Raw genomic sequence first — 26,277 nt, 5'->3', positions numbered from 1 at the left:
CTTTGTGATTTTTAAACAGGAGCTACAGTTTTGTACGGTTTTGTAAACATACGTTTCTAGCTTTTAGTCAAGACGTGTAGCAGCATGCTAAGTTTCCTTTGAGTTTCAGTGAGAATAGACGTTCAGTAAGTGCAAGTAAAGCAGGGAACACATAAATATAATGGGGCTGTTTTAGTCCCGAATTTCCCCCTTCCCGACCAAGTACGGCAAACGCCCGATTATCTTAGGTCTTATAATATTATCCTATAAGATTACCCTGTGGTATGAGGTGTGTTTTTTTTTTGTGAATTTGTCCCGATAATTGGCCCCGAAAACGGTCGGGGCCGACAATCGTAAATGTTAAACTTGTTCATAATTTACGACCAAAAATCCTCGTGTGTGGGGCAAGCCGACGACTCCCAAGTCCTGACTCTTTGAATTGTGATGTGGAACGGAATATAGCCAATGAAGGAGCGAGTTGACAGGCAACGACCATAGACATTATATGCATCTAAACGTATATGTCTCTGACAACAACTCACCTCCGTGTTCGCGCTGTCTCCAGGATTTCCACATTCTTTTCTTTTTTTTTCTTAGTTCGTGACTTTTCCGTTAAAAATAGTCCCAAGAACACCATCATTCCGTGTTCTTGTTTGTCCTCCTCCATGTTGCGTGCTGTGTTTTCCGGTTGTTGCTATGGATTGTTGCTATGTTTCCTCTTCGTCATTTTTGTTAGATCACGTGTGATCACGCGAGATTTCTGGCTTGCAGGACGAGATTCTAGATTGGTGGGACAGAATCATGGTGTGTGTTGTTTGCTATGTTGACATTATCAGAGCACACCACACACAATACGATCAAAAATTTTTAATGCTTGATTTTTTATCTTCATGTGTGGGGTACCTAACAGATAAAAATCTCTTAAGATTCAAAAAATCCTTATGAGTACCCCACTTAATTGGAGTGAACGTAAAGCAGATGTTCTTTAAACAAAAAGGAATGTTTATTTTCTCAATTGCTTGGACTAGTAGCCAGTAGCAGAGAGTAAGTAATGTTTAATGCAGGTATTTATCATTCAGTGTTTCATTCGTTGTTTACCGCTCGGTAACGGCGCCATTTTGTTAAACTATACAGGTGACTGTGCGCATTTGGCGCAACTTAAAGTTGAGTTAAATAGCTCCTATGACGCTGTGTGTGTAATTTCTGTGACTTTTTGTACAGCAGAAGGATTAGCTGAGCTCCAAGCATACACTGTATGTGTTTAATGTATTTTATTACAGTGAACATCTTAGAACATTTTAGATGTATGCAATTTATTGAAATTTTGCATCTGTTTCACTTTACATGAACATGCCATTATTTAGTTATTGCCCTTTGGATTTTCAGCGAATTAGTAAGTTTCATGCTGATATTAAATTCACTTAAAGATCAGTCAATAAACAAGCTGCAATGAAAAAGGCGGTAACTCTCGTCCTCTATCATTCCACAGACTGTAATTTAACTACACAGTGTACTGCACCTGTGTAGTGTTGCTGCCTGGACAGATTCCCCTAGGTCCAGCCAGTAACAGTAACATCAACGTTAGCCATTATTAATGCTGACAAAGTCATGGATAAGTTCCAGGAATTCACTGTCAAGTAAATTTTAAATAGTGCCATATATTAACGTCACTATATTATCACTTTAATTTGAATGTAAAGCGTAACTTTACAATATTCCTGTGAGCAAGCATTAATTTGAAAAAGAACGACTTCATAGATCCAAAGCAGAACTACTGGTGCTTTTATTATAAAAAACTAGGCTCCCAGTGGACCGGAAGTGTCGATGTAGTTGCTGACAACCGTCGAGGTCGGCCAACAGGGTAGCAGCTTAGCGGTCATCCTAAAGTTAAACCATAGTAGTAAGCGGTGACTTTAAACGTAATGATCCTCCATTCAGTCTCCTCTTAACCTGATAATCTGAGTGTTATGTGACGACACCATGAAGGCAGTAAAAATGAAGCTAAAAAGAGATGTGAGACAAACATGGAGGCTCAGGGTGATGTCTGGTTTAACTTTACTTTAGCTAGTAATTCGTTGTTTGACATCTTTAAAATATGACCAGGCAAAACAATAAAATAGCAAACTGATAAAGGAAATGAAACCATGAATCTTTGAAAAAATCTTCACCTGTCACCAAGCTGAAAGTGTAAGTGAATGTGTCATATCTTTTTCAATGTATTTTAATGAACTGTGTGAAGCACTTTGAATTGCCTTGTTGCTGAAATGTGCTATACAAATAAACTTGCCTTGCCTTCTCAAGTATAACCTGTATGCATGTTGTGTGGTACATTTAAATATGCTTGTAAAGGCATTATTATTGTATTGATGGTGAAAGTGATGGTGAGTCATGTGATTGTGCTCTTTGATGGCACATCTTCACACAGGAAGGCAAGGTGTTATAATATTTGGTGAGGTTCTGTAGCTTTTGCTTAGCTTTGGATTGAAATTTATTTGCACTATACAGTGGGTGTAAAATAGCATTTTCCAATCTCTTCTCTTTTTTCTAGGATGCTGAACCTGAAAGCCTTGTCAAAGTTCTTGCTACTGTCTTTAAAAATGGAAAGGAGTGCTCAAGGAAGATTTATAGTGTTCACAGTACTGAACATCTCATAAATCAAACAGAGCAACTAGGTTTTACATTTGACCGTGTTCTGAAATACCACACAGATTTCCAAGAATTCATTGATGTTGACAAAAACATAGAAGTCAAGAACTTTGACAAATTTCAGGTCTTCTTGTCGAGCACAGATGTATTACCCCAACCAACTGCAGGAGAGGCCTGCCAAATCCAGGTATTTTGTTTTTGTACTATATACTAGTATGTATATATGCATTGTTAATGTGGGCGAATTCTAGGGCTTTATTAGGGCTGGGCAATACTAGATAACATCCATATTAGTATACAGTATATTGTCCGATGTACCAGACAGCAATAAATATATAAATAAACACAGTTTTCTATCATGTTGACAATTATTTCCCTATACCTCCATCAATGTAGCATGTACCAGTGCCAGATGAACTGGCAGGCTTGCAGTCACTACTTCAAAGCAAAGCACCAGAAATACTTGAAGAACACAAGAAAACAGGAACACTTAAAATGGAGTCAAGAAGGCTCCTTGTCAAAGTATGCATCAGTCATCTGGTAGAGAAGCATGGCTTGTAAGTATGAAAACTAAAAAAGACCACCTTGGCTTTTAATGAATGGTCCTTGCTCTGGTGAATCTTTGTCCTGAAAGATGTTTTGATGAATGTAAAATGGGAAAATGTTAGGCCTGATTGGAGTTCAATGTCTGGATTTTGCTCTTCTCTACCTCCACCCAGTTACCCACCAAGTGCTGAAAAAGTTGTTCTTGCAAAGAATATCATCGCCGCTTTCCCATCCTTGAGGGTTCAGATCGAAGGAAAAGGAGATGGTTTTGTAAGTACTATGTAATGTGTAAATCATTTGCTGACTGTGTAGGATTTAAAAAATAAAATTAGCAGCTCAAGTTTAACTTGTATTTTATAAAGAATGCATTTTCAACATTTACACGATAAGGAGAGTATTTTTGAGATCATTGTTTTTTTGTTTTTTTAGGAGCATTTTTATGATCCATCATCACATTGTGGATTCTTGGAAATGAGACTGCGTAACATCCGCCGGAAGCTAGAGGCAGGTCAGCGCCGTTACACGAAGCGTAAGATAAGCTGCAATACTGAACCAGGGTTAGAACAGGACCAGGGGGACAGCAGTGTGACCAGTGAGTGGATCACCCTCATGAAACGGCTCAGGCCCTCTGCAGAGAACACTCCGTCAATCAAATCAGCAATGGAGAAGACGTACGCCATGCGTAGATCATGGATATCAAAGGAGTCTCCCACTGTGGCTGAAATCTTCAACGAATACCCACGCTTCTTGGATATGCCAAGTCTGGTAGGTCTCTCACAATGAACAATTAACATGTTTTTATATTGTTAGTAACACTGTTAATTTATAGTATATCCTAAAAATGTCTCCTCTTTTTGTAAGATGGATCTCGAGTTTGGCAAAATGACAGATGGAAAGACAGATCTGTTCATCAGAAGATGGGAAGCCAGCATCATACCAAAGCTGAAAGCAGTTGCTGCCATGGAAAAAAGTGATGTTGCAGCTCTTACAGCGGGAATGGAAGACCAGACAGATGGTATGTGCGTTTATATATATATATCTTGTCTTTCCATGTACATGTTTCTTATGTATAATTCATTAACGATAACAATGTTAACCAAACAGTTTTTGATATGAAGGGCCATTAGTGGTGAGTCATGGGCTAAATACAATTATAAAATATTTTAAAGGGTAAGTACAGAATGTAGGAACCCTGGTCTTATTTTGTAGTTGCCAATGGTGTTGATCAGTAGAGTCATTTCAGTGGGGCCACTTGCCTGTGTTGTCTTTGGTTGCAGCAAGGAATAGGTTTCAGTATTTCAGGGCTTGTACAGAGTAGAAGGTAGCTCCATTGCTTTTACATCAGTTATTGGCAATCTAGGCAGAGGTGTGGGTAGGTAGTGCGAAGAGCGAGCATAGCTTATGATAAATTAAAAAAAAAGACTCTACCGATCAAAACCAGTTTGTAAGTCAGAAATGAGGTTAAAGGATAACTTCTGGATTTCTGGACCTGGGCTGTATTTAGGAACCATAATCAGGATGATTGGCACTGTATTCTGTAACTTTAGGCGGCCAGTGTGAGGGCACACTGTTTACTTCCAAAGTATGTCAATCAAAGTTCTTATTCTGCTACTAACAGGCTCAGATTGTAACGACAACATTATAGAAACCATTCCTACCTTTTTATTTGCATGGCAGCGCCTTATTCCTCCATATTAACAACTTTATTTCAAAGGCTGTCCTGTTCAGTGCCTGCTTGTATTTGATCATACAAAAACACAGAGTTGCTACATTTTCACACAAACAATTAACAATCTGAGCCTGTTAGTAGCAGAATAAGAACTTTGATTGACATACTTTGGAAGCAAACAGTGTGCCCTCACACTGGCCGTTCTAACTTAGTTTCGGTTTCAGGCAAAAACCAAAGTTACAGAACACAGTGCCGATCGTCCTGATTGTGGTTCCTATCAACCTATTGCACGACTGGATAACCCTAAATACAGCCCAGGTTCAGAAATCTCAAAGTTATCCTTTAAGGCTCCTACATTCAGAGCTTTACCCTTTAAACTTATTTCCAACTCAATTTTTAAATATTAACTCATTGAGTGCCAGCCCTTTTATAAAATGGAAAGTGGCTTGTGCCAGTGTTTTTGGCCATTTTGAGTCATATTTCAAGACCCACAGAATATTTTGTACTATGACTTTGAAAACACCAAATAGCTCAAATGAAAGAAGAAACTCTATTTCATCATGGAAAAAAACGTTTGTTTGTAGCTTGTTCCATTCTTGATTTACCTTAAGTTGACTAGAGGCTAGTTTCACCAAAAAGACCACTTTTTTCTAGAAAGCTGAGAAAAATGCATTTTTGTGAAAGAGAGTCTGTCAAGAAAAACAGTGATTTGAATGTTATAATTTTGCCCTCAATGACATAAAAGACATCTGAAAATTCTATTACAAATGTAATTTTATTGTAAAATAAATAACATTGCTTCCACTCACTGTCATTCCATTCAAACTCTGGAACTGGACAGCCTCCACGGGACCTCCCTATACGCCCATGTTCTCTCCTGCTTGCCGCTGTATACATCCAGCTGGCGAGAGGCTGCCTTATTTCTCCGACAAACGGGGGAGACCTTGCGGCATTCTTTAGCTTCTTGGCCGCAAAGGCAGATCAATGAAAGCGCCGATCAGCGCCGTTAGGTTCAGTGTCGGTTTCAGTGAGTAAGCGATATTTCGGGCTAAAGTTTAAAGTTTCTTCCAGAGTCTATTTTATAAATTTTAGCTTAGATTTCCTCCACAATGATTCCTCTGCCCTTTGACCCCAGGGTCTCCACCTCTGATGTTTTGATCTACCGTCACTTTCGACAGTAGTGTTCCGACTACGTATCCCAGAAGCCCCAACATTACTCACAGGGAATGTGAGAGCACCCCCTTGTGCCAGCCGCCAAAAAAACACTTTGACGTATATATACATCAATGGCACTCAAGCGTTGGTTTTGAAATGACGAATATATACGTCAATGGCACTCACTGAGTTAATATTCAAAGTGAACATCCATTCAGGGCGAAAAGAATGTTTTGACTCAAAGGGTCTGCTTTTTTTGAGCTGCTTTTAACCCTACATTTGAAAACTTTAATTGTACCTCCTAACTGTTTTCACTTTTCAGATGGAAAGTGCTACACAATGCTGGTTGTTCTCACACATCTTCTTCCACCACTGCCTGGGAGTCGCTGCAGTGTGAAATCGGCAATATCATTCCTACTTGATTTTGCACCGGTAAGATTTCCAAGGACTGTTAATTGTAACTATGTTGTACACATTTTATGTAATAATGCATTTCATGCCAATTTAGACATATATCCTGAAATCTATAAGAAATGTATATTTTTTTCTTTCCCTAAGCCTGGAACCAGCATTGCATCCCTCTTCAGCAACCCAGAGATGGCATCAAAGACCCAGCCACTGCTGATCTGCATGGGCAATCTGATGAGCACAACACGACAGTACATCATCATTGCAAGAAATGACAAGGTGACCGTTCGGTAGATGGTGGCCTGACATGCGCCCTGGACAAGCTATTCAAGCTGTACTGGGTTTGCAACTTGGCCTATCCACCACAGCTCAGCTCTGTGTTCACCTTCTTTGAATACATCTATGATGTGACCATCTCAACCAACAGGAGAGCCAAGGTACTGGAGCTTATTTCAAAACTTCAGGCTTCACAGTAAATCCCAAAATAATGTACACGTGTCCAACGTGCAGACAATTAATATCAACAGAAGTAAAGAAATTAATTTGGCATTTACGTGAAATACATGCCTTATCAGATGGACAGGACTTGACTATTATCTGCAGCCAAGATGGTTGCCCGAGGACATACTGTAACTTCAATTCATTTTCCAAACATCTTCATAGAGACCACCAGTCCACAACAACATTCATGGACAATGTCTCATTTCAAACTAATAACCACAGTTCGTCAGATACTTCTGAACCTGGGACATCTAATGCTGAGGGAACACCTGACTCTGTTTCACTTAAAACTGCCGTTCCAAGTGACTGTGTTGCCTCCTTTGTGGCGCAAATGTACTCATCCTCAAATACAACTTTAATGGATGTTACAAAAAGTGTTACCTGCGTACAAGAGGTGTTAGAGAGGACTGTAGAAAGTCTGAAACATTCAACAACTGAATTGCTTAATAGCCTGCAGGTGCCACTAGACAATGAATCTGTCCAGTCATTGATGAGTGAATTTGAAAATGCCAAACATATGTTTAAAGATGTAGACACACCCTTCAAAATGAACAAATACTTTTCTGAGAAATTTGGTCTTGTGAAGCCAAAAGAAATATTTCTTGGTCACAGGGCAGACACTGCAAGGAAACAGGGACAAGTGAAACAAGTGCTGGCGGCAGACACATGCCATTATATATCAATAATTGAGACTGTTAAATTTTTGTTCAGTAATGACCAGATGCAAAATGTTTACCTTCAGAGTAAGAGGCAAACTGAAGGGAAAATGCACAACTACTGTGATGGCTCTCAGTTTTCATCTCACCCATTATTCGGAACATGTCCTCAAGCCCTCCAAATACAGTTGTATTTTGATGACTTAGAAACAACTAACCCTTTGGGGTCCAAAACAAAAATTCATAAAATGGGTGCCATTTATTTTGCCTTGAAGAATCTGCCACCTGAACTTAATTCATCACTCTCAAATATTCACTTATGTCTTCTGTTTAATTCTATGGACAGAGAGGTATATGGGTTTAGTAAGATTCTGGAACCACTGATAGAGGACATTAGACTCCTTGAAAGTTCAGGTGTACAGGTGGAGATACAAGGACAAAATCATCAAATGTATGGAACGATATGTGTCTTGACTGCAGATAATTTAGGTATCCATTCCTTATGTGGATATGTAGAAAGCTTTTCTGCGAACAGGTTTTGTCACTTTTATGCGGTTGATAAAACTGTTGCTCAGTCTGTTTTCGATGAAGATAAACTTGAGAAACGCAACAGAGAAAATTATCAGCAGCATGTCTTACTAAATGATCCAAGCTCAACTGGAATTAAAGGGGACTCCTGTTTGAATAAACTAAAGTATTTTCATGTGACAGAGAACACATGCGTTGACATTATGCATGATATCCTTGAGGGTGTAGCCCTTTAGAGGTGAGATTAATGTTATACCATTTCATTTTCGAGGAAAAGCTTTTTACCCTAGAACTGTTGAATCATAGAATTTCCAGTTTTCACTATGGGTACGGAAATGAAAAAAATAAGCCAAGTGTTATTCTCAATCTGAGAACCTCTGACAATGCAGTGAAACAGACTGCATCACAAATGTGGTGCCTTTTGCAGGTGTTACCATTTTTAGTTGGTGATCTTATTGATATGGGGAGTAAACATTGGCATTTATTCATTTTGCTGAAGGAAATATGCAGCATTGTCTTTGCACCTGTTGTCACCTACGGGCTTGCTGTATTTTTGAAACAACTCATTATAGAGCACCACACATTATTCAAGAAGCTCTATGACCGAAACCTGATACCGAAACACCATTTTATGATTCATTATCCAAGGATGATGGTTATGTTTGGACCTCTTTCCCAGCTTTGGTGTATGAGATTTGAGGCAAAGCACAATCCTATAAAAAGACATGCCCATGTGGTTGGAAATTTCAGAAATATTTCTAAAACACTGAGTTACAAACATCAAGTTCAGCAAATGTATAACTTCAAGTTAGGTGACCCATTTTCTGAGAAAATGAGTGTTTCAAATGCATACCCTGTTGCCATCAGCTCCTGAAGAAATCAGATTTTGTATTGGACAATATTAGATCAACCCATAATGACAACTTAACTTTGAACAGCACTGTCTATGTTGCCCACACTGTTAGTGTACTAGGCCAAACTTACAGAAGTGGCTCTGTACTGGCACTTAAAGTAGACGATAAAGGTGAGCCTTTGTTTGGTGAAATTGTTCATATTATACCAAAGGCTGATAATGTATCCATTCTGATACTTGTAAGACTTCTTACAGTGAAGTACTTTGCTGAGCATTTTTATGCTTATGCTGTTCAACCAACTAAAGAGTATGAAATGATCAGCCTGAGCAATGTTGCAGATGCCAGGCCCTTGGACATAATGTTGGGTTTTGCTACAGATGAACTATACATAAACCCAAGGTACAAGATTTTTTAGTTCTCAAGAATGCAGAAAGCCAGAATATGAAGGTTTATCACCTTTTTTTGTTATGATAGTGTTTGTATCTTGTTACATATTAGTCACTTATCCCAGCTGTTTATGATTTATATGACCATAAGAATGTATTGATATTGGTTTTTTAAAAAACTTTTTCAGTGTTAAAAATGGTTAACTGGACATGCTATTTTCTGGCATTCCAAGCACTGATGGTTCTGATAGAAACACACAAAGAGAAATCCTTGCTCATTTCTCCTTTGTTCTTGTTGCCTGAACATGTAGGCCAGAAGGAAGTGGAGTTTATGAAGTTTTTTGTGTTGATGTATTCTGTACCCTGTCAACATTTAACCATTGATTAAAATGGTTAACATTTTTATATCCGTCTGTTTCTTGCTTTTATTGTTATTACACATTCCTGGTAATATGTTTAACAGTTTAGGTTGTAATCTAGTACTTTCTGGTAATTTTCAATGACACATAATCAACAATTATTGTGTTAAAACGGCACATCTGAGTGTGTTAAAATAGCTTACACAGTGATTGTGTAAAATATATATATAAATGACACATCTGAGTGTGTTAAAATGGCTTACACAATGATTGTGTAAATTGTGTGTTTGAACAACACATTTCTGTGTTAAATTACGTGACACAATTTTTGTGTTAAAATAGTTCACACATCTGTTGTGTTGAATTTAACACAACATGTGTCGTCCCTGAGCACACTCGACACGTGTGTTAAAAAACTGCACAACATGTGTCAATTTTAACACATCTCTTTTTGCAGTGCAGAGCACATTGTCTCTTTTTATAGTCAAAAAGTTAAAGTATAAAAACAACGGTTCTTCTTTGCATTTTAACATACAACAATCATTTTATTCAAACATGAAGTTGAGTTAACACTTTTAAAAACTCATCAGGATATATTATCAAGGGAAGATTTAGTAAGAGACATGCAGCATGTAAGTGAGTATGTGGTACAGTTTCCAGTAATGACATATAAATAGATAGTAGCATATATCAAAGAGCTTTGAGATGCAGAGATCCTGACCTCCAGTAATTGTCTGCTTCAGAAATGTTTCTCCTTTCTCAAAGACAATCTGCTGTCCTGTTCTGTGGCTTAATCTGCAGAATGTTCTATCAAAGCACCTGAATCTGTATACAATAAACAAGATGCATTAACCATACCAATTCCTTTTACAACACTGTATAAAATAAATAAAACTTTGTGTTAGTTAAAACTGCTTTTAGCAAACAAGTCTGGGTACAACTACTTACAATGATTATCATGGTGAGAGACCCTGCATGTATTTCTATCAGGTGATTTGTGGTAGGATTACTTCGTCTTTCTGAGAGGCCAAACTCTTATTAACTCTCTTATTTTGGTCAGAAATGTTGGTTTTTAGTGGGGTCCTTCCTCCTTTTAGAGAGAAAAACCTTTCACTGGCTCTCCTACTAAAGTCAGAAATGTTTTAAACATCTTTTCCATGAAGAACAGAGCCTGAGCATTTACATAACTGTGTAACTCTGTGACCACCTCTCAGATCCAGCTGTTTTCATCAGTATTGTGATGATGAAGACTCACAGTTTCTGTCAGTGTGCCCTAAAGGTTATTGTCCATAAAAGAATAAAAGAAGAGTTCAGCTTAAAGTCTGACATGGTATAATATGGAGTGCACTGCTACAGGAGTTCTAGGTGCTGCAGCAACTGGTGGTATTAAATGGAACTTTTCTCCCTGCAGCAGAGGTGTGCAGATGAGGGGATGTGTGAAGGAGAACAGCATCTTGGTATGGATGAAGATGAAACCACATACCTGGAAAAGACATCAGAATTAATATTTATCTTTAATTAAAAAAAAAAAAAATGTTATGACCACACTGATCTGATTAATCACTCCTCTTTATAGAAATCAAGAATAATAGTATCAAAACAAACAGCAGCAGCCTTTTATTTTGGGTGAAAATGAATGCAAACTGCAGATAACCAGCTAACAACTAGTCCCTGTTCACAAGTGGATCTGATGAGCGCCAAAATTTACCCTAATATTTAACACATACTGTTGTTCAAAAATAATATTCATCTTTTTTGTATGTTTGATTAGATCCTCATTAATGTTTGCATCACAGCAGCTATTTTTTCCTGGGGTTTACTCAGTTCTAATGTGATAATACAAAACATACTGATTTTTATCAAAACATACTGATTATTATCAACACCTGATAGCCTCTTTTCTAGCATTAAAACTAGTATAAATGTGATGATCTCCTTTGATCAGCTTCACCCTAAGGGACAGGACTCAGTAAAGCTTTCAGACACTGTCATAACTGACGTAGCTCATTTATCAAACAACGTTTTACTGTAAACATATGAATGAATATTCATTTACCTGATCCAGACGGCTGCTTTAATTTAGACAGGGGGGCTTCTTTTTACCAGCTGGCTTCACAGACTTATCTCTGTTTGTCCCATTTCTTCTCTTTCTTAAGAGTGCTTCGTATTCCCAGTCCCAGTTTCTCCATCAGGTCTCCATTCACAGCAATCTTGAAGAAGTTTCAGTCAGCCACTACTGGAGAATGTATACGGTTGCGACTACCGTTCAGTTCCCATTTAATTACGCAAGAAGAGACTAGTTTTGACTTTAACCAATGGCTGAGCGATGGGCTACTTGAAAGCAAGCAGCAACCTCCAGTCCTGAAAAATGAAGCCAATGCAGAAGTGCAAAAAATTGTTATATTGCGAGTGTCCACTTGAGGCTGGCTGCAGGAACACCGGAAGTCCCATCTGGACACATGTTAAATGGCTGGTTTTGACACTAGAAATAAACTGGTGTACAGCCTGGTTCAAAACACCAAATGTGTCTCATTAGCTAGTGTCTTATTGTGCTCCCACCGTACGGGGGGGTGAATTTTTCTGTACCACGATTGTTTGGAGTATATTTAGGATGAAACCTGATTGGCGCGTCTCATTTGATTGACAGATAGCTCGGCAGAGAGAGGCTCAGTTTCTGTCAACCAGAATGTCGCGCTCAGTGGGCGGGCAGTTAGGTTGATCCAAAGTTCGGTTGAGACCGCAATTTCAATGTGGAAGCCTCCACGGATTGGCTTCAAGAGCCATTTGAGTCCATCTATTGTAAGTAGACGACTGTCGTCACACGGGGTTTGTCCAATTCTTTCTACAGTCTATGCTTGAAAGCCCCTAATGGATCTAGTTTGAGCGCGTTGATTGGCTCATCTGTACGTCACTCATTTATATAGTAAATCAGCCATTGGTGAAACCACGCCTTAAATCCGCCTCCTCGGGGCTATTTGGAAATAGCCCCAGATGAGGGAAAGCATAAAGAAAAGAGAAGGAAACACTGAATAAATGCAGATTTCTTTCTGTAGATGACTTCTAATACATTATAATTACATATTGCTGGGTCTGTATCATGTCTTCAACACATACACGTATAGATCTTTTTTATTTAAAAGGATTTTACTTTCTGATTCATACTCTATTGTTTAATACGTGTCTGGCTTAGGGCTGGGCAATTAATAGAAAATTAGATTTAATTGCAATATGGTCTACTGCAATTTTCAAATCGCAAATCTTTGACCTGAGTTTTAAACTTTTTTTGTATCAGAGATGATATGCATGACATATCATGCAATCATTCAGGTGCCATTTTTTTAGAATAGTCTACAAAAAATCCTTCCTGCTTCATTTTTGTACTTTTTCTTATTAAATATAAGAATGACAAAAACCTTTCAATGCAGTAATTCATATCCAATTTGCAATATGGGTCAAAATCATAAGAATTAGACACTTTCAAAGAATTGTGCAGCCCTTGTTTAGAATAAAAGAAAGTTAAGGAACAATCGCATTTCAAATGGCAATTGCAATATTGGTGAATAAAAATCACAATTAGAATATTTTCCAAAATCGTTCAGCCCTAGTCTGGCTGAGGGGGGGCTGTGCCCCAGCGCCCTCTATTGGCCAGCCGCCACTGCATGTGCATCACAAGTCTCATTTGGAAGCCTAAGAGTGACAAATACTGTCAAAGCAGGAATCACAAAGGAGTATTCAACCTTCAGCTTTAAAAGCATTTTTATACAATATCATATACACACAAAAATTAATGAGCCAAGGAGCCAAATGTAATTAGTTATACAAAGTTAAGTAAAATCTTTCAAACATAAATATACTGTAGAGCAGCGGTTCTCAACCTTTTTTGTTTTTGTTTGAGTCCTTTAGTGCCACATTATGTAATAATGCCCCATTATGTAATAACCCTCACCACAGGACTTGGTGTGGGCTCCATGGTATGCCCTACCCAACTACCTTGCCCTAACTCTAACCGCTTAGTGACTTATGTCTAAACCTATCCCCCCTTCAGGGCTCCAGACTAAACACCTAACCTTAACCCTAGGACTTAAGGTGGGCTCCAGGGTATACCCTACCTTGCCCTAACCCTAACCACTTAGCGGCTTACAGAATGCGGCGTTATTACATAATGAATTGAAAATTTATTACATTATTACATAATACGGCGTTGTTACATAATGTGGTGCTACAAGCCCCCCTACTTGTAGCTACGAAAACTTGAGCCCCCAGGACCAACACAAAAAAAAGTGATATTTCTTAGCCAAAATTAACAATTGTAATTGTTTTTTGTGTAAATCCAACCAAAGTAATCCTCAACACAAATTCCCCAAGTTGGGAACCAAGGCTGTAGAGCTTAGTTTCTGCAAGACTTTCTTGTGTCCGGCCAGAATGATGGACAGTCCGAGAATTTTGACATTTAGAAAAACTATTGTACATTTGCTTGACACGGTGATATGTGACCAATGGCCTGCATTTAACAGCAATAAAATATATATGAAACAGAAACACTGTCATACATCCTCAGTTCTGCCCTAGAACAGGACGGGACACATTTTTTTATCTCTGAACCTGACCCAAGACTACAAACTGAGCCTGAAAGTAAACGAGAGTTACTGCTACCCCGTTATTACAGCCTGCTTGACACATATTACACATGACCATCCCTTGGAAATTACTATGGAAAGAAATTCTTCAATTTGTCTTTGTGTAAGTTGTCCAAACAAACATAATGGAAATTGTGAGCTGTTCATGCAGTCAGTTGCATAACATACACCTACCGTAAACACAAAAACAACAACAGGACTTAGCTTCACCTTAGCTAGCTAAGTTAGCCTGTTAGCAAATTAGCTGCTACCATGACTTAGCAGATTACAACAGCAAAATAACATCTCCCACTGAAAGCACCAACAAATCATCCAAACAAATGACTAATCAGCACTCTGTTACTAGACACCTTAAAACTCTGCATTAGTGGGTGCTTAGATGGTCGAGTGTTGGAGGTGCACACCATGTATGTGGGCGGCCCAGGTTCGAATCTGGCCTGTGGCCCTTTGCTGCATGTCTCTCCCCACTCTCTTCCCTGTTTCCAAGTCTATCCACTGTCCTTCCTCTATCTAATAAAGGCATGAAAAGCCCAAAAATACATCTAAAAATAAATAAAGAAATAAAAACTCTGCGTTGCAAATGAAAGTTGAGTCTTACCGCCAGTTGTCCCATATCAGTCCTCATAAACCAATGATTTCAACTGTAGCCTCTGCTTAAACAGTCAATCCAACCTTTGCTGTTTCTTTTCCACATCTTTCTGCATGACATGATTCTGTATTGAAAACAGTTCTACTACATCAGAAAACTGACCATCATCGAGGTCCATTACAACTGTCTGCTCGGTTCAGGGCAGACCCATCCTCGCCCCGGTCGTTGCATCAGGGTTTATGATGCTCAGCTATCTGCTGTCCCCTTTGCTTCTGCTTCTTTATTATATGCAACAATGACTAACTCAAAATCCTTACATACCGCTTATTCCCAGGTGAAGTTTTCAGGAGCTCTAAACTGCCCCTGAAGCAGGCATTTTTGGTGTCATCCAGGTTGATCTCAAGAATAATCACGTGCCTAAATTAGCCATGTGCTGCCTAGGTAGATAAACAACCCTAGTAAAGAATTGGAAGTAGGTTATGGTAAAATTACTTTGATCTTATATTAAACAATTCTTGCAACATATCTTCTAGGCAATACAATAATAATAATATCATTATTTTATTATTTATTATTATTTATTATTATTATTATTATTTACTGTTTACTTATACGGTCATTGAAATATTTTTCCAACAGACATTTTGGTTGTTAGTATTTTTATCTGGTGGATTTCTGCCTGTGAAAGACAGGCAGAACTGATACATCATTTAAAATCAATTTACAAAGTTTTATATCAAAAACTGCAAAAATCAAATCAGCAGCACAGAGCACTCTAGTCTTGGAAATACATCTACAAATGCCAGTAGAGTAGCTCTATTTAAGACAAGACAAAATCCTCTCTGTTATATTCTTTTGAGCAGACCTCACAATCAAGACTTTCTTGCTGGTTTGTAAACAGCTGCATGTATAGGTACAGGCTTTTGTTCCTCATTAGCATACAGATCTAGTCAAGACAAAATAAAAGACAAAAAAGATCAGAGATATACATCCTCCTTCTTGTCTGATTAAAAACTGGCTTCACTTTTAAGGATGTACAGATTGAAACAGATGGTAATGTGATTTGATCTGAGGTCACCTACAAACCTGTAAAAAGTCCCTCTGGTAGCTCATCATGTTTGACAGCTAAGAGAGGGTTAGGGCCAAGGGAACACAACAAGGTCTTCCCAGTAAAGAGGAAGGTGAAAAGTGAGACAAGGTTATTTGTGTTATCCCTGCTTCTTATCCACTGCTTTACTTCACTGTCATCAGTCTTGTAGTTTCGTTAAAAACATTTTTTTTTTACAAGTACAGTGTGAACGAGCAGAGGCAGAAAACGGCAGGAAACCACATCATCAGGGTCGACACTTCTTCCTAATAGGCTGCATCGTGTTAGAACAACTGTGAAACACGTCTATCTACCTTATGTCTATTTCAAACAGCCACGTCCAATCTTTGTTTTTGTTATCTTGTCATAATATTGAACCGTGTCAGTGCTGGCTGCCTTTTCCTGGCTACAAGCAGTGAAACATTTTACTGCAGAGAGACTGATGAAAGTACCAGAGAGTTGTTGAGGTTGTAAAGCTCCCAAACCTCTGCTCTGAATTCTGAGGAAGATAAAAATCAATCCTCTATGCACACTGACAGGTAAGTTTGATAGCAAAAAAACCTATCATATGTAGATAATAAATATCCTTTCACAACAAATGACTATAAAGAAGCTTACTGATTTCTATAGATGTTACGACCTCTTCATGCAAATTTAGGAGTTTCACTTTAATACGGCACTAAAATTGTTCAGCACGCACAGGACTTGAACATGGGTCTCTGTGGTGTCCTGTGACTGATCCAACCATCCTTCATTAAGCAACATTACCAAGGATCTTTCATTTCCAGCAATTTACTTAGAAATCTGTGATTCATTCTCTCTCCTGGTCAATGTTTTTCTTGTTTGACAATTTCTCTGTCCTATATTTCTTGTTAAAAATGGGTAATTAACTGTAATTTCCTGTGAAGGTTTCTGGTTCGAATCCTCGGCTGATGTGTGTCTTCCTCTGTGGAGTTCACATGTTCTCCTTAACTGTGTGGACTCTCTCCAGATACTCTGGTTTCCTCCCATAGACCAAAGACAAGCTCATTAGCAAAGTGATCCCTCTAAAATTGCCCATAGGTGTGGATGTATGTCTCCATATGTCAGCCCCACGATTAACTGGCAACCTGCCCATGGTTTAACCCAGACTCTCACCCAACGACTGCTAGGACTGACTCCCCTAACAGGACAAGCAGCACAGATAATGAATGACTAAACGGAGTCAGATTACTACCATGGAAACTTTGAGATGAACTGCTGTAGTCTACGGAAGAAAAAAGGTCCACAAACCAGGAAGCTCCTATTAAAGGATTTATTTGGCAACAAGAAGTCATATTTTCAGACTGGAAAAAAGAGCATGCTGGCTCAAAATGTCACCTGTTGTTGCAAATTAACCCTTTAATGGGGACTTCCTGGCATCTGGACCTTTTTGCTTTTATATCCTTGCTTGTCTTGGATCCAACACCCACTAGGTGATGAACATGTCATACTTTGATTTTCTAAACTGCTGTAGTTAGCCAGCAGGAACTGCTCTAATGTTGTCCTTATCAGCTTTCACCAAACAGCTACTGAGGAGCAGGAAAACCAGGCAGACTGGTAGCATCAGCCCAGGATTCACTAACAAACAGTTATATTTTTCACTGTTTTAACAGAAATTTTTTTAACCCTAATGATTTTGGGGGGGGGTATCAGAAAATAAATCGTCTTCACTTAAAGATTTTTGGTCCCTGACCAAAGGGCTCTGCATTAACTTGTTCAGAAGGGCTACTGTACATTTGTTTCTATTGATACTGCTGGTTTGAATGTCTGTCAATTCAGGATTTAGGCAAAAGAAATGATATTTGAAAGGTTCACGATATTGGATTTTTGCCAATATCCGATATGCCGATATTTAAGAATTAATTTTAGCAGAAACAAATATCAATAAATGCATTTAAATGTAGTTTAGACCAGAAATTTTAGTCCTTAAAACACACAGCTTAAATTTTAAGGGTGAACAAATAAACAAATTTCACTTCTTAGAACATACCTAAACATAGAGCCTGAATGATATGAATTTTTTGGGGGGGCAATGCCGGTACTGGTTTTAGGAAATAAAAATTTAAATAACTGATATATTGGCCAATTACATTTTTGAATTCTTCCATTGGGATTGATTGTTTAATAAAACTGATAGATGCTTCTGATTCCTTGAATTTTGTTCAAATATGTGTTGCAATGATATTTGCAAATTGAAGGCAGAAGATTTTACTATTTTAAAATGTTTTTATTGTAAAAAAAAAAAAAAAAAAACAACAACAACAACTAAAATGCTGTTCAAATTAATGAAATAGTGAAATGAATTAATTCCAGTGCATCCTTTTAGCTTTTGTCATGTTCCTGTCATTACTTGGAATTTTCCCAAATATAAAACAACAGATAAAAATGAAGTAATGAGGAAATCTAAGCCTCTCTTCTTCCCTTTGTGCCTGGCTTGCCAACTTTTACATGGGTGAATCCATCACTTGGCCTGAATCAGAGCTGCTGTGTCAGCATATTTTGGCACCTACCTGTTATCTTTAATAAGCTTCTTGTCAAGCTCAAGCCAAACTGTAATAAAAGTTTGGCATTCCAAAATCCTTTTGCTCTCAGATGTTTCATACTCAGCACTTAGGGGTAGCCATCTTTTATCACATCTTGAGGCCAGGTTATTATTAAAATAAGTCTGACATTGGATGAAAAATGAGTCTAGTGCTTTGTGTTTCTTGAATATGATCCCACACTAGTTGATGAAATATTAAAATGAAATGAATAAGTATGCCTGTGCATGTTCAGGAGTATCTTTAGGCTCAGATATTTTTAGCTCTGTTTCACTGGATGTGAAAATCTAAAAATCCCTCACAGAGAGGCTTTTCAGATATAAATGTTGCCTCAAAATATATGACAGACAAAATTAGAAACTATTTGTTTCATTTATAATTCATGTCCTGAGATTTTAGTGAATCAATAGGAAGAATTAAATTGCTTTTCCCAGTAAAGTCTTTTTTTTTTGACAACCCGGCTGTGTTCCTGTCTGGCAACCTGACGTAGAAGAGGATGAGTCTAGACTGATCTGTTCATGAAAATCTCCACAAATCCTATGTCTGAGTGTGATTTATTCTGATCCTACATGTAGCATCAATAACAATTTGGCTTCCACATTATATATTAATATTTAGAAAAACCCTCACTGTACATTGCATGGAAAATAAGAATCATTAAGACATCTTTGTTCATTTAAATTCAGTCCAGTGTATCTCTCTTATTTGCCTGTGTGTTTGTGTGTGTGTGTGTGTGTGTGTGTGTGTGTGTCCCTCTCTCTATAATGAGCTCTCTGGATGTGCTCTGGACAGGACAGGTGAGCTCTGAGCCTCACTGCTCATTATGTGGACAGACAGGTAGTAAGACAGGCAAAATGTACGGAAAAAAAGCACAGCATCTTATTCAGATGTGTTGTCATGGTGACTGCTACAACCCCTAATGAGAGTATCATACCCAAACCACTTTCTGTGAGGGGTTATAGGTAAATCTCAGGTTCTACTCTTTATTGGCCACTTCTTCTACCATGAGAAATATCACGACCTGCTGAAGTATAGTAACAGGGCAGGATTCAGACAAGTTACCTGGCAGGCGTAAGCCTATCTGTCCTAAACCATGAAGCAGTTAAGCAAGTTTAATTTACTGAAGAGAAGCAGGACTGTGCGTTAACCTTTTTTGCCCATAGCCCTGGTGCTACAGAGGTTGATTGTTTAGTAGCACAAGACCAAAAACTTGTAGCAAAATTCATGTTATATCTGTTACATCTCTAAATCCACCCAATAACCTAACTTTACCCTTAGTAAATGAATACACTTAAATTTAAAAAAAAAACAAAAAAAAAACACCTACATTACAGCCTACCATCAATAGCCTCAATGCCACTAGATCAGCCCGGATGAGAACAACACTCCATGCAGCAGAGAGGGGGCACACTGACGGCTCATCTCTACAATCAGGCACAAAACAAGAGCAGGAAGCTGACAAACTTTATACGAGTGTTGTTGGTGCTTGATGATGATGATTTGACATGTTCTGTAAAGTGGACCATGAGATGAAGGAGATAGTGGATCAATTGAGTGCCATTCATGCTGCTATTTGCTGCAGCAGTCCTTTTGAAGTTTTAGGTCTGAACTTTATTTATCTCCATTCATATCAGCATTAGCTTACATAAATTTGTGGGCTAAATATAGGCATATCATGCATATCATGCATCCCCTAGTCAAATCTGAGACTACAATAGTACAATACAACACAAGCTTCATGTTCTACTGTGGGCCTTATTTAATTTCATTTCAAAAATTTTCTGCAGGTCATTTAAAGCTGGACCACAGGCTGCAGTTTGGACATCCCTGGTAAAAAAAAAAAAAAAAAAAAAGAAAGTCATGGAAACATGGAAATATTTCTGCCACGAAAAGGTAGTCAATTCAGACCAAATTCAGACTTATTTTCTTGTAGCACGTGCAACTTGTACGGCCCTGAGAAAGTGTTTTGTACTGACTCAAAGAATGGGTTCCTCCATATCTTTCCACTAGTAAGAACAACTAGAACTTAAAGGGATACTTCAACATTTTGGCAAATTCGCCCATTGCCATAATTCCTATAGTCTTAGTAATAGGTTTGTTTCCTTTAGTTGTCAGTGCAAGCTGTTTCTAGATCTGTGGGGACCATTAAACCAGCTGCACCGCGATTGCTATGTTAGCAGACGGAATTTTTGCTTTCCCTCATCAAACTCATCAAATACACAAATAATAAAGTATAATTTTGTAAAATTACGACACATGAAGCAAATACTCAGAACTATTTCTTGAGTGAACCACTGGGCGGAGTGACACAGTGCAGCAGCCATGTCTGGAGTGTAGTTCCGGCTTTGCATTGAGCTTTAAAACATCTCCATCTCGTAATATTCCATAATTATTTCATAGCGTGGTGAATGTACAGGTCGCAACTTGTCCATGAGAGCATTTTGGAGTTGTTGGATTGTGTATTTGATGAGTTCGATGAGGGAAAGCAAAAATTCCATCTGCTAACATAGCGTTCGCAGTGCAGCTGGTTTAATGGTCCCCCAGATCTAGAAACAGCTTGCACAACATCGCAAATGTCTGAATTTATTGTTAGTATACCAGTGCAAATAATATTTTGTATGAGCAAGAATACTTTTGCACTTAGCATAGTAGTAATAGTTTTCATAATAGTTTATTAAATTGAGGCATGTATATATTTACAGTGCTTTAACATCATAGTGATGTAGACAAATAAGCTCATAAATCCATCTGCAACCTTCAGGTTAACTCATGGTAAATCAGTGTTGATGGGGAGCTAATAGCCTAGCAGTTAGGTGGTGCGCCATAAACGGACCTCAAGTGGTTGGCCTGTGTTCGACTCCAACCCGAGGCTCCAATATCCTACTCAATTCACTGTCCTATCAAATAAAGGCATAAAGGTCCATAAATCTTTAAAAGACATTATTAAATGAAATAAGACAGCTGCTTTGAGGATTATGGTGGAGTAAGGAGGAAGATGTTGCAAACATAGGCATTGTTTTCATCATGCAGAGCAGTAGATATCTGAAGAAATCTAAGAATTACAGCTAAAATGTACAGTTACACCTTTTTCAATAAAACTGCATATTGCATTGAAAAATGTGATCATGCATTGCATGTTTATCGTATATTGTGTAGGCCTTACAAATGCTTGTCCCTGCTTCATTTATCACTTTCAAACATCCAAATGCACTCCTCAGTTTCCTCTATGACTCTGAACCTTTAACAACACTTAACTGAATATTTATCCAAAATCTATGTAAGAGTATAGGTCACATACAAAAATAAACAAAACAAAATGACCAATACCTTGGCAACGGGCCCTAAATACCAAGTGAAAGAAAAAAAAGGGATTTAGATTTCAGTCATTTTTACATACAAGTAATCTGAGGATAATAACAGTAAGAAATGCTCTGGCTAAGACAATGTTCTTACTTGAGTCAAATCTTTTCATGCTGAGATGCACAAGAAATGTGCCAGCCAACCCTTGGTAAAACCATTTCACTTCACACATAACAAATGTGAGCTGTGAGAGTGAGCTGGGAGGACCAGATGTGAAATTTCATAAAATGGTCCATGGAGAGCGGGAACTGATAGAGAACAAAGAAAAATATGTGACAAGGGAAAATATGAGAAATAGAAGGGAAAGTAACATTTTTTTTTCACTGCCAAAAATAATTAAAGAAATAAAAGGGGACAACCCTCCAAGACAACAGATGAACAGGAGATACAATAATGAAGTCTCTTTTTGTGCTGTACTGCCTGTGATAGATAAACCAATTGAGGGAGGTGAACAGAGAGCAGGACAGGGGGGACTTTCATTAGGTGGGCTGGATATTGGGCCTGATGAGGCTGTCTCTGTGTATAAGCCTCTAAAATGTGGAGCTGACAAGAAGAATAAACGGAGCTCCTACCCGTCCTGTCTCGGATGGCTAGGTTGTTCCCTTTCTTTAGGATGATATCCAGCTGGTACATGGCTGGACTAGGAGGTCGAGGAGTGGGCTCTGCATTACTGGGTCCCACTATGTTGATGCCCTGCAGAAAGAGAAAGTAACACATAGGTCACACAGATATATGGGGAGATTACAGTCCAGCTAATGCCTGCACGATAACCTCTTGAGGACATTAAAAAATATAAGAACTAAGTTTTGTCAACAAAGACTAGACTTATTAAAAATCCTAGCACAAGCTGATCAAGCAAAGTTTCTGTTTCACTTGTGAAAAAAAAACACTTTTTTCCCTCTAGGATATATGTTGTGATATATTAAGATAACTGTTTGGATACATTTAGTGACGTTTTAGATGTAGATCACTTAAAACCTCATTCAAGCAGTTATACTTGGGTCTGCAGCAGTTATACTGGGTCTGCAGGACCCAACGTAACTGGGTCCTGCAGACCCACACACAGCGGAGTAGAGAAGATGACATGCTGAGGGAGCGCAGAGCCTACATCATCAATAAGTACTTGAACCAAACAAAAGCTCACCATCTTAAACTGCTTGGAACTCAAACACCATTCACTGAGTGTGCTGCTAAAAGTAAACCATCAGATGAACATTTGCTCCATTACAGGTCCATTTACAGTGTGTGGCCAATGCACACAAACAAGTTGCTGTTACCGTTACTTCTCCATACTCCATCTCTTAAATCTGTTACTGATCCAGTTCTAGTGTCATACTGTGTGTCAGTGGCAGAAGCTGTGCCAACTGTTGTCTGCACATTTGTACATGCAGGGGATAAAGACTCTGCCAGCACGGCGGTCAGGTCGGCAACTATACTCAAAGTGATATCAAACAAAGTCTCTATCAAACAAAACAAGTCATGGCATGAAGTGGTCCGGACCATGTTACTGACATTCCATGCCCTGTGATGTAACTATCACACATGCACACTGTAATCGAGATGTTTAAACAATATGTTGTTGAGTCCTTATATCTGCTACAACAAAATGGTTAGTACTTCAGTAAATCTTTAAAAACTGAGACCTGAGGGTTTTTCTTCCCTAAAAATATATATATTTTTTGGCTTTTAATTCAAAGGTGGATAGGGTCAGAAACAGAGATGAGAGAGTGAGAGAGAGACATGCTGGAAAGGAGTGGAAGACCAGAATTGGACCTGGGCTACCCGCATACATGTGGTGCAATAATGGCTTGGCCATTTGCAACCCCAGACCCGAGTTCCAGCTCTGATTTATATCATAACCAGCATAATAAGGGCTGAACAATTTTGAAAAAAATTCTTATTGTGATGATATTGGCTCTTATTGCAAATTGGATATGAATTGTTGTAATGAAGCAAGTAATAATTTTTATGTCATTCTCATATTTAATAAGAAAAACATATAAAAATGACGAAAGTACGATTTTTGTGAACTGTTCTAAAAAACGTCTCTTGAATGATTGCATGATATGTAACAGATAAGATCTCTGCTGCAAAGCACAGTTTTAAACTGGTATTTTGACACAAATTTCACGTTAAGGAAATATTGCACCTTCTGTGATTTAAAAATTGCAGCAGGACATACTGTGATTGAATTTATTTTCAACTAACTGCCCAGCCCTAATTTAACCCATTAAGACACAGAGACAATTATTGTTTAACCACAGGGGAAAAAAATCAATCTGGCAATATTTGGTCATACGCCAATACACACATCGATACAGATTTTACAGAATTGATACGCCGTAGATGCTGTGACAGCAGTTTTAACACATACATCCTCTATGCCGCAGTTAACAAAACAACCAGCAGATGGCAGCAGTCCTAGAACTGAAGCCTGAGCACACTTCTCTCTGCATAGACCAAAACAAGTTGGTGCTGAGACCGGGAACATGGATAGTTTTTATCTACTGCCAGCAGGCTAAAAGCAAAGATACTGGATTATCTCAGGTTTCTTTAAACAACAGTCAGGAGTTGGACAAGCTGTAAGCTGTACCAGGCTTATTAGCAGTTAGCAACAACAGCTAGGCTCACCAGACTAATCAGTGTCATCCCAACCAGTATTGAATGACAATGTAAACTTAAAGTTTCCCTAAACTTCCGATCAGGAGATCATGAGCAGCACATCATGCTTTATTTGTTAAGACATGAGCCGTAATGAGGTGCTGATAACGGCTTCAGGCAGCGTTAGCGACAATGTTTAATACTAACTTGCCTGTTCATTACAGAAACATCAGTGTCATTTTATGCAGAAGTAAGTAAAAGGTTATTCTTGTACATTAAAGTGGACTTATAGTAAAGAGAAACCAAAATACGAGATGTAAGGTATAAAAAATAACAGCAAGAGAAACAAGAGCGGGCCTTTTAAAGTTAAATATTACTGTATTTGAATGTATGAATCACGAAGTGATTATAAACAAAAAAAACTTTAATTTACTTAGATCTCTCCGATCTGAATTTAACTGTTTTAAAGTGTAAAAAAACACTAAACTATATTTTCTGTTATCCTCTGCATTAAAGAACAGCTGCTGCAGTGAATCATGCTTTGAAGAATGTATCATTCATTCCATATAACTTGTTCTATGTATAGACTTTACTAATATGTATAGTTTATAGTCCCTTGTCCACTCAAAGCACTCTTACATGTCACATCACACCATATTCAAACAATGATGACAGCTCATGCCACACAAAGTGCCCATCTGTACTCAGTGACCCCAGTCCTGCACATTCACAAACTGCTGACTATGCCATTGGGAACAGCCTGGAGTTTAGTGTCTTATAATAGTAATAATAATAGTAATAATAGTACATTTTATCTATAAGTGCCTTTCTCAACACTCAAGGTCACTTTACAGATTACTCAAGGACACTTGGGCTGCAGGAGCTGGGATTGAACCATCAAGATTTGAATTGAAAGATAGCCAACTCAGACGCAAAGACTTGCTAAATAATCCAGCAGGCATGCAACCTCTTAGGGAAGCCTGAAAGGGGTCATCTCTGAGGCTTTCATGTCATGCTGCAGCCTTGAGGTCAGTGCTGTAATCCACTTTACAGGGAACCCCTGTTAGCTCCTTTTCTGGTTCCCTTTGGACCCAGGGGTCCATCAGAAAACCTCAGAATAAAAAAAGCTAAAAGCAAGATCCAGCTTGGCTTACTCTCTTCATCATCACTTGCTCATATTCCCCATTAGGCAACCCGTGCATGGGTACTTCTGTCATGTCTGCCCAGCTGTAGCACTCAGAGATGAGGATGAGAATAACCATGAAAAGAGCAAAAAATGCTAGTGGGCATCTTGGAGACTACCATGGGGAAGAAAGAGAGGCAGAGAAAGAGAGCAGAGGGATCTCTGGTCTGCTAAACACAGGGTGAGGATGCAAATGGGATTAAGGAGGAAAGAGGACCCACAGAGTGATTTCTGAACAGTATCATAGAAATGCAAATGACATCTAAATCAGCTTATAAATGCATCTGTTTTAATTGTTAATAACAATGCTTCCCAATAAAGTCTGACTGCTACTACACTGGTATAAGTGCTAGGTAGTCACAGCATTAATCATTTAAAGTTTTAGCCACTATAAAAGCTGTGGTGCTAACAGAGAGTTCTGGGTACAGCATTCATGAAGTTTAACCAGCAAATAACACCCCTATATCAGCACAAAATGGCCTAAGTGCCTCAAAAACTTGATATATTTTTGTCAGGAAAACTTGTTAGGACTACTTGATATGACTAAATAGTAGAGATGCACCAACTGCAAA

The 26,277-nt window shown here is 38.4% G+C and overlaps 1 protein-coding gene across 1 annotated transcript in view; it reads right to left on the bottom strand.

The window, feature by feature from the left end:
• Positions 1–26,277, bottom strand: part of LOC121509559 (multiple C2 and transmembrane domain-containing protein 1-like) — a 213,650-nt gene that overhangs the window by 115,312 nt on the left and 72,061 nt on the right. Inside the window, exons 2-3 of the mRNA XM_041787013.1 lie at positions 22,494–22,614; positions 22,085–22,169 (exon numbers count right to left, since the gene is read on the bottom strand). Coding sequence (XP_041642947.1) covers positions 22,085–22,169; positions 22,494–22,614 — 206 coding nt within the window. The remainder of the gene's footprint in view (positions 1–22,084; positions 22,170–22,493; positions 22,615–26,277) is intronic.

Source organism: Cheilinus undulatus, linkage group 5, assembly GCF_018320785.1.
Source record: "Cheilinus undulatus linkage group 5, ASM1832078v1, whole genome shotgun sequence".
In the NCBI taxonomy this organism is placed as follows: domain Eukaryota; kingdom Metazoa; phylum Chordata; class Actinopteri; order Labriformes; family Labridae; genus Cheilinus; species Cheilinus undulatus.
This window is presented reverse-complemented; position numbering and strand designations above follow the sequence as displayed.